The 14,810-nt window shown below is 39.2% G+C and overlaps 1 protein-coding gene across 4 annotated transcripts in view; it reads left to right on the plus strand.

The window, feature by feature from the left end:
- The window catches only part of AFAP1 (actin filament associated protein 1), a 120,831-nt gene that overhangs the window by 92,189 nt on the left and 13,832 nt on the right, over positions 1-14,810 (plus strand). For all 4 annotated transcript variants that reach the window (XM_064449077.1, XM_064449075.1, XM_064449078.1 and 1 more), the window contains exons 8-12: positions 792-876; positions 4,227-4,376; positions 7,681-7,892; positions 9,355-9,500; positions 13,362-13,479. In XM_064449077.1, coding sequence (XP_064305147.1) covers positions 792-876; positions 4,227-4,376; positions 7,681-7,892; positions 9,355-9,500; positions 13,362-13,479 — 711 coding nt within the window. The remainder of the gene's footprint in view (positions 1-791; positions 877-4,226; positions 4,377-7,680; positions 7,893-9,354; positions 9,501-13,361; positions 13,480-14,810) is intronic.

A 14,810-nucleotide genomic window follows, 5' to 3' on the forward strand; every position in this document is an offset into this window, starting at 1 on the left:
CTCCTGAGTTCACAAGGCAAAAGCTATTGTGTTTGTATGCTTGCACACACCTGCAGAGTATGAACAAAGTAACGGAAAGTGTCATAATATAGTTGTTTTCTAAAATTCATGCCATGAAAAAAGGTAACAAACCTACTCATTCTTTTCTTTTCGTGATAATCTGTACATCATCTTCATGGCGTCCCCACGTATGAGTAATGTTCCCAAAACTGTGCTGGCATAAGCTCTTTACCACGTCATCCTATATCTTGTATGCAACCATTACAGAATAATCAGTGCTAAAAATTTATTTCAAAAGCCTCTTTTTTGCAGATATTAAAAGTACTGAAGCACCATGCAGGAATGCACTATTTTCTGATAAGTTGTAACTGTAAATGCATATGTAATTGTAAATGCATGTGAAGCATTTTTTCAAGAAATAATTTTAAAATTATCTGGTCCATGTAATTGTTCATTGCTTAGGAGATTAATAAACAGCAACATTTAGAGACTAGAAATTAATTAAAAATATATTGTGTAATAAGAGTTATTGAATTAAGAGGCATTTCACCGTTTTGACTATACTTTAAAACCTAATAGACCTATTTTGTGTTTTCTATGTTTTTCTAAAGCCTATATGGCAATATAAAAAAACACTTTAAAACGGAAGTTTTACTGTCTTCTTCTTCCAAGTGGATGAGAGCTTGAAATGTGTTTTATTTTACAGTAACCATACTTTTAAATTGACTTATTACACTTCATTTGGTGAAGGTGCCAACACTGTATGTCAACTAATCTCTTTGTCCCTGCAGAAGTTGTCATCTGAGAGGCCAAGCTCAGATGGAGAGGGTGCTGTGGAAAATGGCATCACTACTGTGTGCAATGGGAAAGAACAAGGTACGTCTCAGCTCCAGAGATGCTTGCTGTACATAATATGTACATATAGGGAGTGATAGGTAGTGAAATACCTGGCTTTTGTCTTTTAAAAATAGGCAGTAAAGCTTTTGAGTATTTGTATTAGGATTCAGTTTACCTTGAAAGCTGAACCATGTGAAGAGTGAATCCTTAAAATTCTGCAGTAACAGAAGGCATATGATGTTGTTGTGCAGGTAAAGTTGGTATAAGTAGTATAAGGAAACAGAATATAGAAATTTTGACTTGGCCTTTTGTGTGTTCAAAAGTACAGTTTTTTAGAGCTTGGGTGACCACTATAGGCAACTAACAGTTGCTTTTAGTAACTAACTGTATAGTGGCAACATAAATAGTGGGTGTATAGCTTATAAGCAAAAGAGCTATCATTAAATACTAGAAGAAAAGAACCATGAATATGTATGTTTACACAAATATACACAGCTTCTGTATGTGTGTGTATACACAGATGCATACATCTATAAACTGTTATGTATGGTTATTTACATTAACATACTAAAATTTATATAATCATGTAATATCAGAGGGTTTGTGAGTATATATGTGTATAATTTCACATATGCTACTTTGGGACCATGCATGTTTTGTAGTCCTTATAATCTAACAGAGGCCCATCCCAAATGCAGAGGGAATTCTGAGTTATATCTAAAAAACAGCCCCAATGCCTTTTTCCCCACCCCCTCTCTGCTCCCCAAAGCGGAATAAATTCTGTGACTTTGTTAACTTGCCATATAGCAATGGTATCATTTAGATCAGACGCTTTTCTGCAGCTGTCAAGCTGAAGGGTAATGTGAGCTGCAGTGAGCACAATGTCAATACTGGCCTTGGTGCCAGCGCTGTCTCGCCTTTTGTCTCATTTCCTTTATCTTCTCCCTGGGTCATTTTCCAACATTTCCTGACTATACAGATCTCTGACATACCTAACAGTATAGAACAATGTCAGGTTTTGTGGCTTCTCGAAGTTGTGGTACGTGGTTTGATTTCACCCTATAAAATCTTCTACCAAGCTTTCAGAAAGCACACTACTATTTTATTCTCTGAAACCTGCTGAGAAGCATCTGTGACGCAAAAGCTGTGCTGTTCAAAAGTGGCTCACGTGCCCCACAAAGGCATGCTAATGGAGCATGTGCTGCTGGAAAACTAGCCCAGCTTAGACGTCCCAAGGAGGGTAATTAAAAATACCAGTTGCTTTTGAAAATTGTGACCTTCAATATGTAGTAATAAAAATAATAGGCATTAATGACTGCAAGGAGATTAAAATATCCCTAGCATCATTTTAAGTGGTTCTGGATGAAGTTACACTATTTTTTTTAAAGAATGGATAGGAAACACTTAGGGGAGTACGTGGGAAGGGACACTCCAGAGAGCAGTCATCTCCAGCCGTCATCCATCAGCCAGCCTCTACTCCGCCTGTAACCAGCTGCTCATTTTGCCATGGGGAAGGAAATTAGAAGAAAAGGCTTTTGTGACAACAATCACTGGCAGTCAGGCAATCAGTATAGTCTTTAGACTCAAAAAGATTAAATCGTGAAGGCCTCATTTCTGCTGCCTCTCAGTTCTGCAGAAAAATAAAGCAGCAGTGTGAAGGGAAGATAGGACAGAACAACAAAGCACTGAAATGGGCTAATTCTACTGTCTGTTCATGCTCTTGAGAATGGTTCCTTTGGGCTTCTGTCTCAGAGAGACGAGTTTTTCTCAGTCTCTGGCTTTTTTTTCATGCTTTCCATCTCCTCCCCACTCAACAGCCACAGCTGGACTTGCAGGCAGCTGCTGCGTGGGACAGGAACCTGTCTGCAGGCAGGTGCTGCCTCCAGGTCTTCCCACGGGCAGGGGGTGACAGGAGTGGACGGAATGGGTGGCCTTCCTCCCTTGAACAAGGGAGCTCATTGCATGTTTAGAGAGCACAACCTAAGTTGTGAACACCCTTCCCTTGGGAAAAGAGAATTAGACCTCTGCTTGCACATGTGTGTCCCTGTATTGGAGTTTGCTGTTGAACAGCTATCCACACCTGAAAAGCTGCCTTTCCTCCTCGGCACCCCATGCAACAGGCGACAGACTTGTACTGTCTTGGCTACAGGTACAATTTCTAAATAATGTTCCATGATTCCTAACAATTAAACTAAGTATGATAAATTATCCCATTGTGAGTCCCAAACTACTTCTCTATTTTCCGTGCATTATTCCCAGTTCATCAGTTCATACAGTCATTTCTCATATGAACATTTTTTCCTTTTTTTCCTCAGTTTACACAAGTCCATAATCACTAAATGGTCCCTGTTGCAAAGAGAATGGATATGTCAGGGATAAAGTTACAACAGTTCAATCAGTAACTATCCTAAATGTATTTTTCATCACAATCATGTATCAGGGCAAGCTGATAGATATTTTGCTGCCCTTTCAGTTAGCAGAGAGCCTTCTGCTCCGTTACTGGAATCCAAATTAGGCCACTCAATGCAATTTCTGTTCATTTGTTCTGTTTTATAAGGGTCTTTTTTCCCGATTCTGTTTAATATTAGAAACTTTTTTTTTAATTTGTTAGGATTTTAGTCAGCTAGGCACTTTTAAAAATTATATCAATAGTCTTTGCCATGTTATGTTCAGCAGCCCAACATGCCTGAGTGCACAGAGCTGTAATATTATTAGTCTCAAGTTAATAGAAGCATAGACTGGGTGTTAGCAAAATACCTCTTTTCAGCAGAGCTTTTTCTTTCCAAGCCCTCATGATCACAAAAAGTGTCAGCTTCTAACCATTGAATGCTTATACTGATCCCACTAATTTGTTAGTAGTTAATTGATAAGTCTTGTCTCTCTAAAAGGTCCATTGTGGTAAGATGCATTAACCTAACTGTACATGGCTGGAGTATTTTTGCTAGGCAAACATATTCTGTCTTTGTTGTCTACTTAATTGTTGAAGTATTTTGAGGTAAATATTTAGGAACAACAAAGGATTGTCTGGCTGGATTTTTATTCTTGTGGATATGAGCTAAATTAATATGCAGGTACCTCAGTCATACTGATAAATTAGATGATGACTGCTGTGGAAAGAGACTTTCAGCTTGATTAGATTAAGTTAAATTAGAAACTTGATTTTTTCCCCTTATCTTTCTGAATGCCATGATTTTTATAGCACAGAGTTTTTTTATATGCATCTCTATTAGAGGGGGCATATAATGTTTATCTCATTGCAGTCTGCAACTTTTGTACAAATGTTCACCTTGCACAGGATTAGTTGTCTGAACCACTGTTTTTACTTGTGTTTTCTCTATTCATTTGTTAATTTAAACACACTAAAATACATAATTTTCTTTTCTTAATAGTGAAGAGGAAAAAAAGTTCAAAATCAGAAGCCAAGGGCACTGTGACTAAAGTAACAGGGAAAAAAATAACGAAGATCATTGGTTTAGGAAAGAAAAAGCCATCCACAGATGAACAGACCTCATCAGCTGAAGAAGATGTTCCAACATGTGGTAAGCGATTTTTCTCCTTGAGTCTTAAATGCACATTGTGACTAAAACTTTATAAAATTCTAGCCTAGAAATTCCTCTAAAATTGCTTTTACTGCTATAATTCTTCCCCAAACATTGGAAGGATGCACTCAGAATGAAAGAAGAGTAATCAAGAGCTTATAATTTGAAAAGAGACTAGAAAAACTTGACTTTTTAAATAAAATGGTAGCACAGGCTCAGAAGGAATATCATTGCTCTCTGCAAAGGTGAGGGGGAAGAGTAGCGTGGACAAAAACAGAAAGAAAAAAGAGCTGTTTTTGAACAAATGGATATAAAATGAGCATAGCTGGACTATGAAATGAGTTTAGGCTAGGAATGAGAAGAAGGTTCTTGGGAAGGGATCAAGTCTTTTATGATGGATCGTGGTGGAGTTTTATGGGACCGCAATCAGGACAGCAGTCATCTGGCCTCAGCCAAAGTTATTTGAGTTTAATTGTGGGTTCCTAAAGTGGTATATATTGGGCAAAACTTGAATGAAGTAACAAATTTCTCGTAAGCTATTTTAACTCCTAATGTTTGTCACTCCATGTGACAGCTGTAGTGCTTGGCAGCCCCAGAGAAGTATATAAAAAAACATGCAGAAAATGTTTATGTTTTGTATCTTAGCTGTTAATGTTTGCTCACATATTAGGACTTTGTGCAATGTACTTAGCTGATATCCTCACATCTCTGGTATTTTCAAACAATGTGATGTATTTACATTCTCCTGTTTGCCTTCTGGTACTCCAGTATTAGGTAACACTTCCACACATGAATAAGGTAGAACCCATCCTTCTCCCAGTCCCTTCAAAAAAAAAAATTCCCCAGAAAGAATGCTGTGAAGCAGGGGCACCAGATTCTGAATTTGGATTTGTGTTTACCCATTTAATTGATTAGTAAAACTTTGGGAAACCCAGAAATCTGTGATTAGGCAGCAGTTGGCAGAATTCATTGGTGCATGAAGTGTGATAGATGCTTGCCCAATGTGAAAGAAGCAGGTCTATGGACCACCAGCGAGACCTTCATAGATCACAGGTGGTTCTCAAGCCATACTTTGGGAATCATTCGCATAAGCTATCTTTGATTAAATAAGTGTGTGTATGTATGTCTATATATCAGCTAAGTACAGAAGTGATTTATCAACCAAAAGAACAGCTGGAGAAAGCTGTATCCAGACAGATGCATTGTTTGAAGCATCTGGCTTCCATAAAAACTCAAACTTCCGGGGTCTCATACTCTGTTGATTATTCTGTTTTATGCGAGATGTTAACCACAGCTGTACAGTCTAATTCCTAGTATTTCTAGCGTTATTTCGGCTATGGATGTAAGTACAGCCATTACTATTGCCTGCATTTGGCTCTACTCAAAACCTCTTGCAGATTTTATAGGAAAATATATACGTGTCTAGGCTTTGGTCATTGCAAGAGGTCGTTGCAAGAAGTCACTGCAGAAGGAGTTTTGCACCACCAGAAATTTGGCTTAGTGCAATGCCTTCTGGGAGGTTGCTCCATAGTTGAAAGCTTTTACACTTTAAAAAGCAATACCTCCCATGAACAAAGGGAAAAGCCCAGCGGGGCTGCAGGGGACACCCAGCTAGAGTGGAAATGGGAACCCACCTGCAGTCAGAGTCACGGCAAGGCTCTTCCCTACAGCACCACTGGTCTTTGACCACCTGGGCTAAGCTGAAGTGCTGATGCCTCAACCGGGAAAACTCTCAAGGCATTCTGATCATGTTAACTGTTGAAGTTTTAAGTAGAGTTATGTGGGAGGAAAAGCATGGGATCCTCCTTAGTCCAAGTGAAGTAGGAGGGTTTGGAGGAGCTTTTCTGAGAGGTGCGTTGGGAGCAGAGGGGGAAAAAGAATACTATCTGAAAAAAAGGACTCTCGCTCCAAAACAAGCCAGCTGGCTTGCATGTGAAGGATTTCCATTTCTAGGGATTATATTATAATGCACAGCTATACAGGGTTTTGTTACAGGAGGAGGGAGGAGAGCTGGAGAGTGTTATCATCACAAGGAGCCAAAATCAGAGGATTGTGCACATCCTCCTTTTTTTATGGTACCTTCCAAGATGTGCGCAATTCTCATCTGCTATATCCTGTTGGATCAAGCTTTGACATTGGAACCATAATGTTGGAAGGGAAGCCCAGAAAAATTAATGATAAGTCATAGTTCTAATGAAAAACAAAAAGATAGCTATCCAACAGGATTAAATGAAAATCAGACTTGAGATAGAAGACAAATTTTTTACATGAATTCTGGCCTGTGCAAGAGATCATTTGTTTCCCTTTTCATAGCCTGTTTGGAAGCAGCAACATGATGAATTCGTGTTGCATTCATAATGTGGAAGCAAAAGTAAAAGATTTTTTTTTTCTTTCCCAAACTAAATAAGGCAGGAAAATTGTGCACTGTCTTGATTTTGAGGTTAGAGTCTGGAATGATTGTTGGTCTGGAACAGAGAAGGAAAAACACAAAACACTGTCCATTTAATATTATATGCCTAGACACTATATCTGCTACAGAGCTTGATAAGAAAAGCAGGTATTTTTAAAGGCACTTTGTTCATGAAATTTTGATTTGTTGTAAGGGTACTATATTATCCCTGGGGGGAAAAATATATTTGTTTAAAATTTTGTCTTAAAGTCTAGCTAAATTTCATATACATTTACTTCTTGAATTTTATTTTTATTGGCATTGGTAGCAATATTTTAAACTCTTCTTTAAAAGTGTGGCAAACAAAATGTGCATTCTTCTTTCTAAATGAAATTAGAACATATAACAACAATGCTTAGTAGGTCTTTAAAACACTGATTTAGGATGTTACAGAAGGTAGCTCATCACCTAATTATATAATATAAGCTGTGATTTTTCCCAGAAAATTTTGGTCAGCCACAGTATCAAAGCCATTACACATGGGGAAGGTGGTCTTCTGTGTGAGCGCATCAGCTGTGTACATACCTTTTTGTCACCGTCCCTCTCCCATTCTCACTGAAGTCTTGGGGATCGGTGTGCTCCTGCTCATCCAGCCGCTGCAGTGACTAAAAGAACAGCCATTTGCACGTGAGAAGCATCACGTGTGCTTTTTTCTAGCTTATTTTCACAGTGAAAGTTTTAATTAAAAGAAGTGAGGCAGGGACATTTATTTGTCTTCCTAAAATCCATATGGACTCTCTATTATAAGAGGAATAAGTTGTTTAAGTGCTAGCATTACACTGAAAAGTAAGTTACCTTTTTTTTCCTTTCAAAAAAAGTCAGGAGCAAAATATCTCACGTTTCTTTTTATTGCAGGATACCTCAACGTGCTCTCAAATAACCGTTGGCGTGAGCGCTGGTGCAGAGTGAAAGACAATAAACTAATTTTCCACAAGGACAGGACAGATCTGAAGACACACATTGTTTCTATCCCTCTCCGTGGCTGTGAAGTCATTCCAGGACTGGATTCGAAGCATCCCCTGACCTTCCGCTTACTCCGAAATGGGCAGGAGGTTGCTGTGCTTGAGGTGCGGTGGTTGCTAATGGCTATGACTCGCAGGAACACCCACAAGCTACATTAGAGAAGCTCTTTCATACAACTTGGCCATTCAAAAATAATCTTTGGAATAATATTATTGCAGAGCTGGATAATAAATAGTGGAAGGAGAAAAGAAATACTAAAGAGTTGTAGGGAAAGAGAGAACTGAGTTTTAATGCAGTTCAGAAATCTTCTCAGTAAGACGCTTTTGTGTACACTGACCTTCCCTTGACCTGTTACTAAAATATCCCTGCTCCTTCTCTATACACACCAGGGATATAATTACTTTGGGTATATATCTTAGCAATAATTAAATAATGGATCACAGTTGATGGGAACTCTAGAGCCCTTCACCCTCATTTGTCTGCTACTTATGCGAACCACTTTTGCTCGGTCTGTACCTGTATTACGGTAATTCTGCAGTAAGAAAATAGAGTGTGCCAACATCCTGGTGAGTCTCTTGACACACCACACGTGTACACACTGGCACCCTGCTTGCACTACGAAGGTCATACCTTTGTCTGTGTTAGGTGGGTCAGGATTTTCTGAGGGGCTTAATTCATATTTTGAAAGCTGAAATGAGAAGACACTTAAAGCCAAGTATAATGAAGATACAGGAGGAGGCAAGCTTTCATTCTCGGTGGCAGGGTGGACCCTTTGACCACTTTGGCTTTCCAACTGCAGGTCACATTAGTCTCCTGTCCTTGCAACCAGGCCTGTTACATGTGAGCAATTCAGAGAAGTTGAAAAACTAGAAAGCAGCTCAAGGAAGTGCGAAAGGCAATGAACTATTCAAAAAGAATGAGAAATTTAGAAGCTGCACAGTTTCCTCTCCCCGCCCTTTTTTCCACTATTTATTTTGCTACTGTTTAAACTTGCAGTCGGTGACTTGAAGCAAAATATGAAAAATTAAAAATTATTTTAACAGTAGTCATGTTTGTATTTGTGCCAATAGGAATATAAATGCCATCATCTAGACAAATGTATTAGAATTTTTCAAAAACCAACACTAAAATTTCTTCTACTGTTTCATTTTTATTTCCCTCATTTCTACTTAGGACTAAGATTTTCTTCTTAGGATTCATCCCAACTAAAATCCCCCAGCCTAGGGAAATAATTCTGTAACAGCTTTCAATTTTCTGAAGTCTAAAATAAGCATGGCTTGAATCTAAACCCACTAGCTTTGAACAATTATTTTTTCTTCTTTTTGGAGATTGCCCACTTTGTGTTACATCATAACAGATGAGCACATAGCTTGCTTAAAGTGCACTCCTAGCAAAGCAAATTTAATAAGAAATCCAAGGGCTTTAGTTGTTCAGCAGAGAGAAACCAGAGCCTCTCATACGATGTGGTAGCAATTTGTCAGCCAAGAAGAATGCGCTGTTTTGAAATAATGCACAGCTCAGTGGCAGACTAAAGACCTGACACTCACCCTTGCCCTCTCCTTGCAGGCGTCCTCCTCCGAAGACATGGGCAGATGGATAGGAATTTTGCTGGCGGAAACAGGGTCTTCGACAGATCCCGGAGCGCTGCACTATGACTACATCGACGTGGAAATGACGGCAAGCGTCATCCAGGCTGCCAAACAGACCTTCTGGTGAGAGGTGTTCAGCTATCCGGGTGTTTCCAGTACTGTGAGAATGTATACCTTTATGTTAACTCCGGTGCCAAGGGAGCTTATCAAAATCCACCCCCTTTGCCAGATATTGAACTCCTGAAGTGTTTCAGCGTTGCAGCATGTTAGTTGTGTTTATGATTATCATGTTGGCATCCTGTTAAGTTCTGTAAAAGATGCAGACACCATCCAACTCTACTCAAATCTTTACTCATTTTGTCAGTAAGTCTCCTTATCAAATGCTATATTTTAATATTTTATTTTGCCTGAAGACTTTTAGAACTATCCCTGGAAGAGGACTAATAGCTGAAAATTAAATAAATATGCAACTACGTAGTTCACATTTATTTATTGGCTGTGTTTGCTCTGCATATAGCCAATATGTACAGCATATATTGGCCAATATATCCTGTACACTAAAAATGCACTGCAGATTTAAGTCGTCGATAGTCACATCCTCAGTGTTTCCTTCTCAAGTTCTTTTTTGATTAATTAAAAACTTCATCAAGCTCACACCAGTCCAATTAATTTCTGGGGTTTAACTTCGGAGGTGGAAATTGGGAAGGTGGCTAGGGCACAGCACAGGAACTGTTTAAATTGCAAATCAGCACAGTGAATTCCCCAGCACACATCCTGCGCTAGGGAAAGTAACGCATACTTAGCATATAGAGTGATTTACATGTTCAAATCAATTTAGGCATTAAAGCAGTCTTTGGTGAGAAGAGACTGTCATTTTTCCTTGGCTAGATGAGGTTGTTTAGAAGCAGGAGTGAAGGAACAGTTGGGACAGGCGGGATGCCCTGCTGCAGACCTACTCGGAGGTTTCCCAGGTCAGAAAGTGGGTGGCCTGAGAAGACAGCTGGCAATGGCATCATTCCTCATCTCGCTGCAAAATTAGTCTACCCACACAAATTTGGAATTCGTGTGATTTAATATATTAGAGAATCACACCCCATCTGCCCATCAAAACTTTAAACAGGCTGAAAGTGCAAAAAAAAAACAACCCCAAAAGCTTCAGAGTTTTCCAAAAGAAGACTCTTCTGCCATTAGCAAGGTGTTAAGAGAGCTTTGATGAGAGAAAATGGGCAGCTTCATTCAGGATCTGGTTTGAATGACTTCTGATAGAAACCAAAGTGACCGAAGTGTTACCACAAGCCCAGTTTTGTGAAAAACAGATAATTTTGATAGAATCAAAATGCACTTAGCTTACAGATTTACATTAATATTTGGTTTGAAGTTAATAGGGCTGAAAAAGTTTATCCTGTGTTGACATGTATTTTTGCTTCAGTCAGCATCTGGCAATAACCACATTTAAGAAAGAAATAGAATGGAAACCTTTTCCCCCTGAATACTGCTTGGCTTTCCGTTTGTGAACCAATGTGATATTAATTGGAGCCAAGTGAAAAAACATATGCAACTAGACCACATGTTAGAAAGGAATGTCAAGCAACTTGCAAAATAGCAGAATTCCCCTATTAAAAATTAGTTAAAATTCATTGGGTGTCTTTAAAAGACTGTAAGAGCTTGTTGATAAGCAACTAGAGTAGCTGTCTGCTGATTTTCAGCTACTACTAGAAGATGAGAAGGAATTACAATGATACATAAGTGTTAATCAAATACTATTGCTGCCCTTTATAGAATGAATAGCAGTATTCCAAATTAACTGCAGTTATCATTAAAGCTTTAATTATCACAGTCACTTCAGGATTATTTGTTATTCATTTCCTGAGACTGATGCTTTGCAAAACAATTGGCTCTTCATTAATAGTCCCATCAATTTTCTTGACCTAAATCATTAGGTATCTAGGAAAGGCTGAAGAAAAAAGTACTTCCAAGCAGGTTTTCTCCATTTGCTTTCCCATCTAGCAGTTTCAGAATACAATTAACTTACATGGATTCACCTGTAAACAGGATTAATGAGGCTTAGTGAAGTAATGCTTATGAAGTGCTGGCAGACACTTAGATAAATCTTGGCTTCCTTTGGTGGTGGAAATAGTTACTACAGGTGCATCAGATGTCATTAATGAATATCCCAGTTTTCAGAAAATATTATTATGCAGCACTCTACTTAAAGAGAAAGAAATAGAATAATGGCTCCAAATGCAGTCCTTCAGACTAACCAGAAACACTTGAGTAATGGTCTTCATTAAGAGGAATGGTAAACAAATGCAGCCTTTTAATAACATCTAATAAAGTATGAGTTTTGATAAAGTTAAAAATATTTTTATAATGGAATTTTATCTTGGGCTTTTTGTTGTTTGTTTGTTTGCTTGTTTGAAGTAAGAAAATTTTCTGTCTAGTGGTTATTCTGCCCCTGCCCTGAAAGGTTCACAACAAACCAGGCAGGTTTATCCCTCCTGTGAGCCCGGGTCTCCCATGGCTCAGGTGAGCCACGGTTGGATGAGGCCTGTCTCCCGCTGAATGAGACATTCAATGGACTTCATGTTATTCCAAAGCCAAAAGAAAGCAACTGTTGAAACCACAGCATTCCTGAGCTCAGGCCAGAGCTACCTCAGGCCAGAAGACCCTCTCAGCTTTAATATGGCTTTATCATGTTTTATGAATGTCAGCACAGAGTCTGAATAGTTCCATTGTTTGGGATGGAAAGCTTTGTTTTTCCATTCACATACACCTAAAGCTATAGAAATTATTTGGGATCTCACTCCATATCTTGTTCAATTTCAGCAGTTGCTACAAAGGAAAACTCACCCTTGGGGTCATCGTTAGTATTGGGCTTGATTCTGCCATTTTCTGCATTGTTAGATCTTTGCTCCTAACACAAAGCCCAGTGTAGTCCATGAAATAAATAAATGCACATAGCAGTATATATAATAGCGTATATAAGTAACAAGTGATAGGACAAGAGGAAATGGCCTCAAGTTGCACCAGGGGAGGTATAGATTTGATATTAGGAAAGATTTCTTCACTGAAAGGGTCATCAAGCACTGGAACAAGCTGCCCAGGGAAGTGGTTGAGTCACCATCCCTGGTGGTATTTAAAAGACGTGTAGATGTGGTGCTTGAGGATATGGTTTAGTGGTGGACTTGGCAGTGTTCGGTTTACAGTTGGACTCGATGATCTTAAAAGTCACTTCCAACCTAAATGAATCTGTGATTCTATGATTTTATATATATCTATATGTAAGTATCTCCCTTTTGAAGTGTCTAGAAGGCTCAGTTCCACAATGTGAGACAGAGCAAGAATGCGCGTATAGAGTATTTTCAAGCACAGTCACCCAGACAGAGAGTTGGTAAGCACAGTGACATTGTGCACACTCTACCCAGCCAAAAGTTCTGATATGGAAATGAAAAACTCCCAGATTTTGAGGAAGAAAATACTCAGCAAATTTTGATAGATATGTGAACTTAGATTTCATCAAAGATCCACTTTTTTTACAAATCTTTGCTGGATTTGATTCTTGTTTCTCTCAGTTCCTAAGTTTGCACCCCCCCTGAACACGCATACACCCAGAAACACCTGCTTCTGCCCAATGCAGACAGCAAGGGACCTTTTATGGTACCCTGGCAAGCTGGTTTATAACACAGATGCACAGGTTCCCATGTAAACGTGCCACTGAGCAGTTACAGCTGTTGCCCTCCTGGCTTTCACAGAGTCTTATCCCCACTGTAAGAATGGAGTACAGGAACATGTGTTGTAATATTGGCTGCTAGCAGCAATATGTGAGTAGCAAAAGAAGGAAAACTGTCCTCAGCTTTCCTGCAGAAAGTGAGAAGATATGTGCTTCCAGGCTACATAATCGGATACAGGGAAGATACCACTCAATCATCATTTAGACTTAGGTTCAAGCACTCGTTTTTATTATTTTTGTTTTGCTTTGTTCAGTTTTATGAACAGGCGAGTTATATCTACAAATCCGTATCGGGGGAGCACTGCCAATGGCTACGCCTGTCCAAGTGGAATGGCACTTCATTACGATGATGTTCCCTGCATAAATGGATCGGTAAGAATTGAATTTGCACAGAACAAATGGTTTGCATGTGTTGAATGCATGGACATCTGAAAATTATATTATCTAAAAAGGCCCACTGGGCAGTTTCCAAATGAACCCTTTTTTTTGTTGATTGGGGGCTTCGAACTTCTCTCACACCTACAGAGTATCAGGGGTGCGGGACATACTGTTTGCATTAACCTGCACATGAGCCAACATGCATTTAGAAAGCAGTTGCCTGTTGACAATTTGTTGCCAAGTCCTTGAATATAATACTCACTTGAAGGGGTATTTTTTTTGATCACACTGGACCTGGCAAAAATAAGGACTTGGTTACACCAGGTACTTTTTGTTGTCTGTTGGAAAAAACCCAAACATTCAAGCCCTGGGGCCCCATTCCTCATGACAGCAGGTCCTGCTCATCCCAAAGGAGACCCACAGTGGTCACTTCCATCTTTATAATTTGCAGAGCTGACGGCAGGCAGATGTGTAATAGGGTTTAACACATAGTGGATGTTAAGCCATAGCAATATGTGGTCCTCAGGAAGTTTTACAGGGGAGTATAGCCTGTGTCAGCTCTTAATTTGGGCTGCTTCAGAAAGGCGCCCACTAAGGCTGAACTCAACAGAAATTCAGAGTTTCAAAGTGTTAAGTGGACTGCAAGTTCAGTCCTCCATCATGTCTTAGTAATGTCAGGAAGATGGTAGAAAACCCCTTTTGGAACAACACACAGCCACATGTGTGGTGAGTAGGCTGTATGTGTAGTTCTTGGATGTGCTCAAGCTTTTGTATGAGTAGTGTACTGCCACAGCCAGGATGGATTAAGGAAAGAAATTTGGCAACCAGGTTGGTTTCTTTTAAGATTAATTGAATGAATCACTGCAGTATTGTTGTTGAGCTTTCCATTTTTCTGAAAATAAAAGGAAAAAAAAGAAAAAAAAAATAGGAATGGCCTGTAGCTATTTTAGCTGGTTAGCTCAGAATAATAATTCTCCAGCAAATAAAACGTAATACTAGCATACCAGCAGCTGGTATTCACTGGAAAGACATATAGCCTGAAGAAAGAAAAAAAAAACCTCTTGGCTTCTGCTAACTGTTAGGCCATATTACTTTTAACAACTCATGTACCAGATGTAATCCCACAGATTCATCTGTGTAGCCTGTGAGTATCGCTCTGCAAACACAGTCTGCTTGTGCCTCCTCAGTGCTAGAGCTAACAACTGAAGGTGCAGTCTATGAAACAGCAAGGGTGATAGGATAGTACCGGTTTGCTCCTACTATGGAAAATGTGAAGGACTGAGGCTATGAGCTATGTAATGCAATGCTTCCTTTCCACGCTGTGT

This window comes from Phalacrocorax carbo, chromosome 4 (assembly GCF_963921805.1).
Source record: "Phalacrocorax carbo chromosome 4, bPhaCar2.1, whole genome shotgun sequence".
NCBI lineage: Eukaryota > Metazoa > Chordata > Aves > Suliformes > Phalacrocoracidae > Phalacrocorax > Phalacrocorax carbo.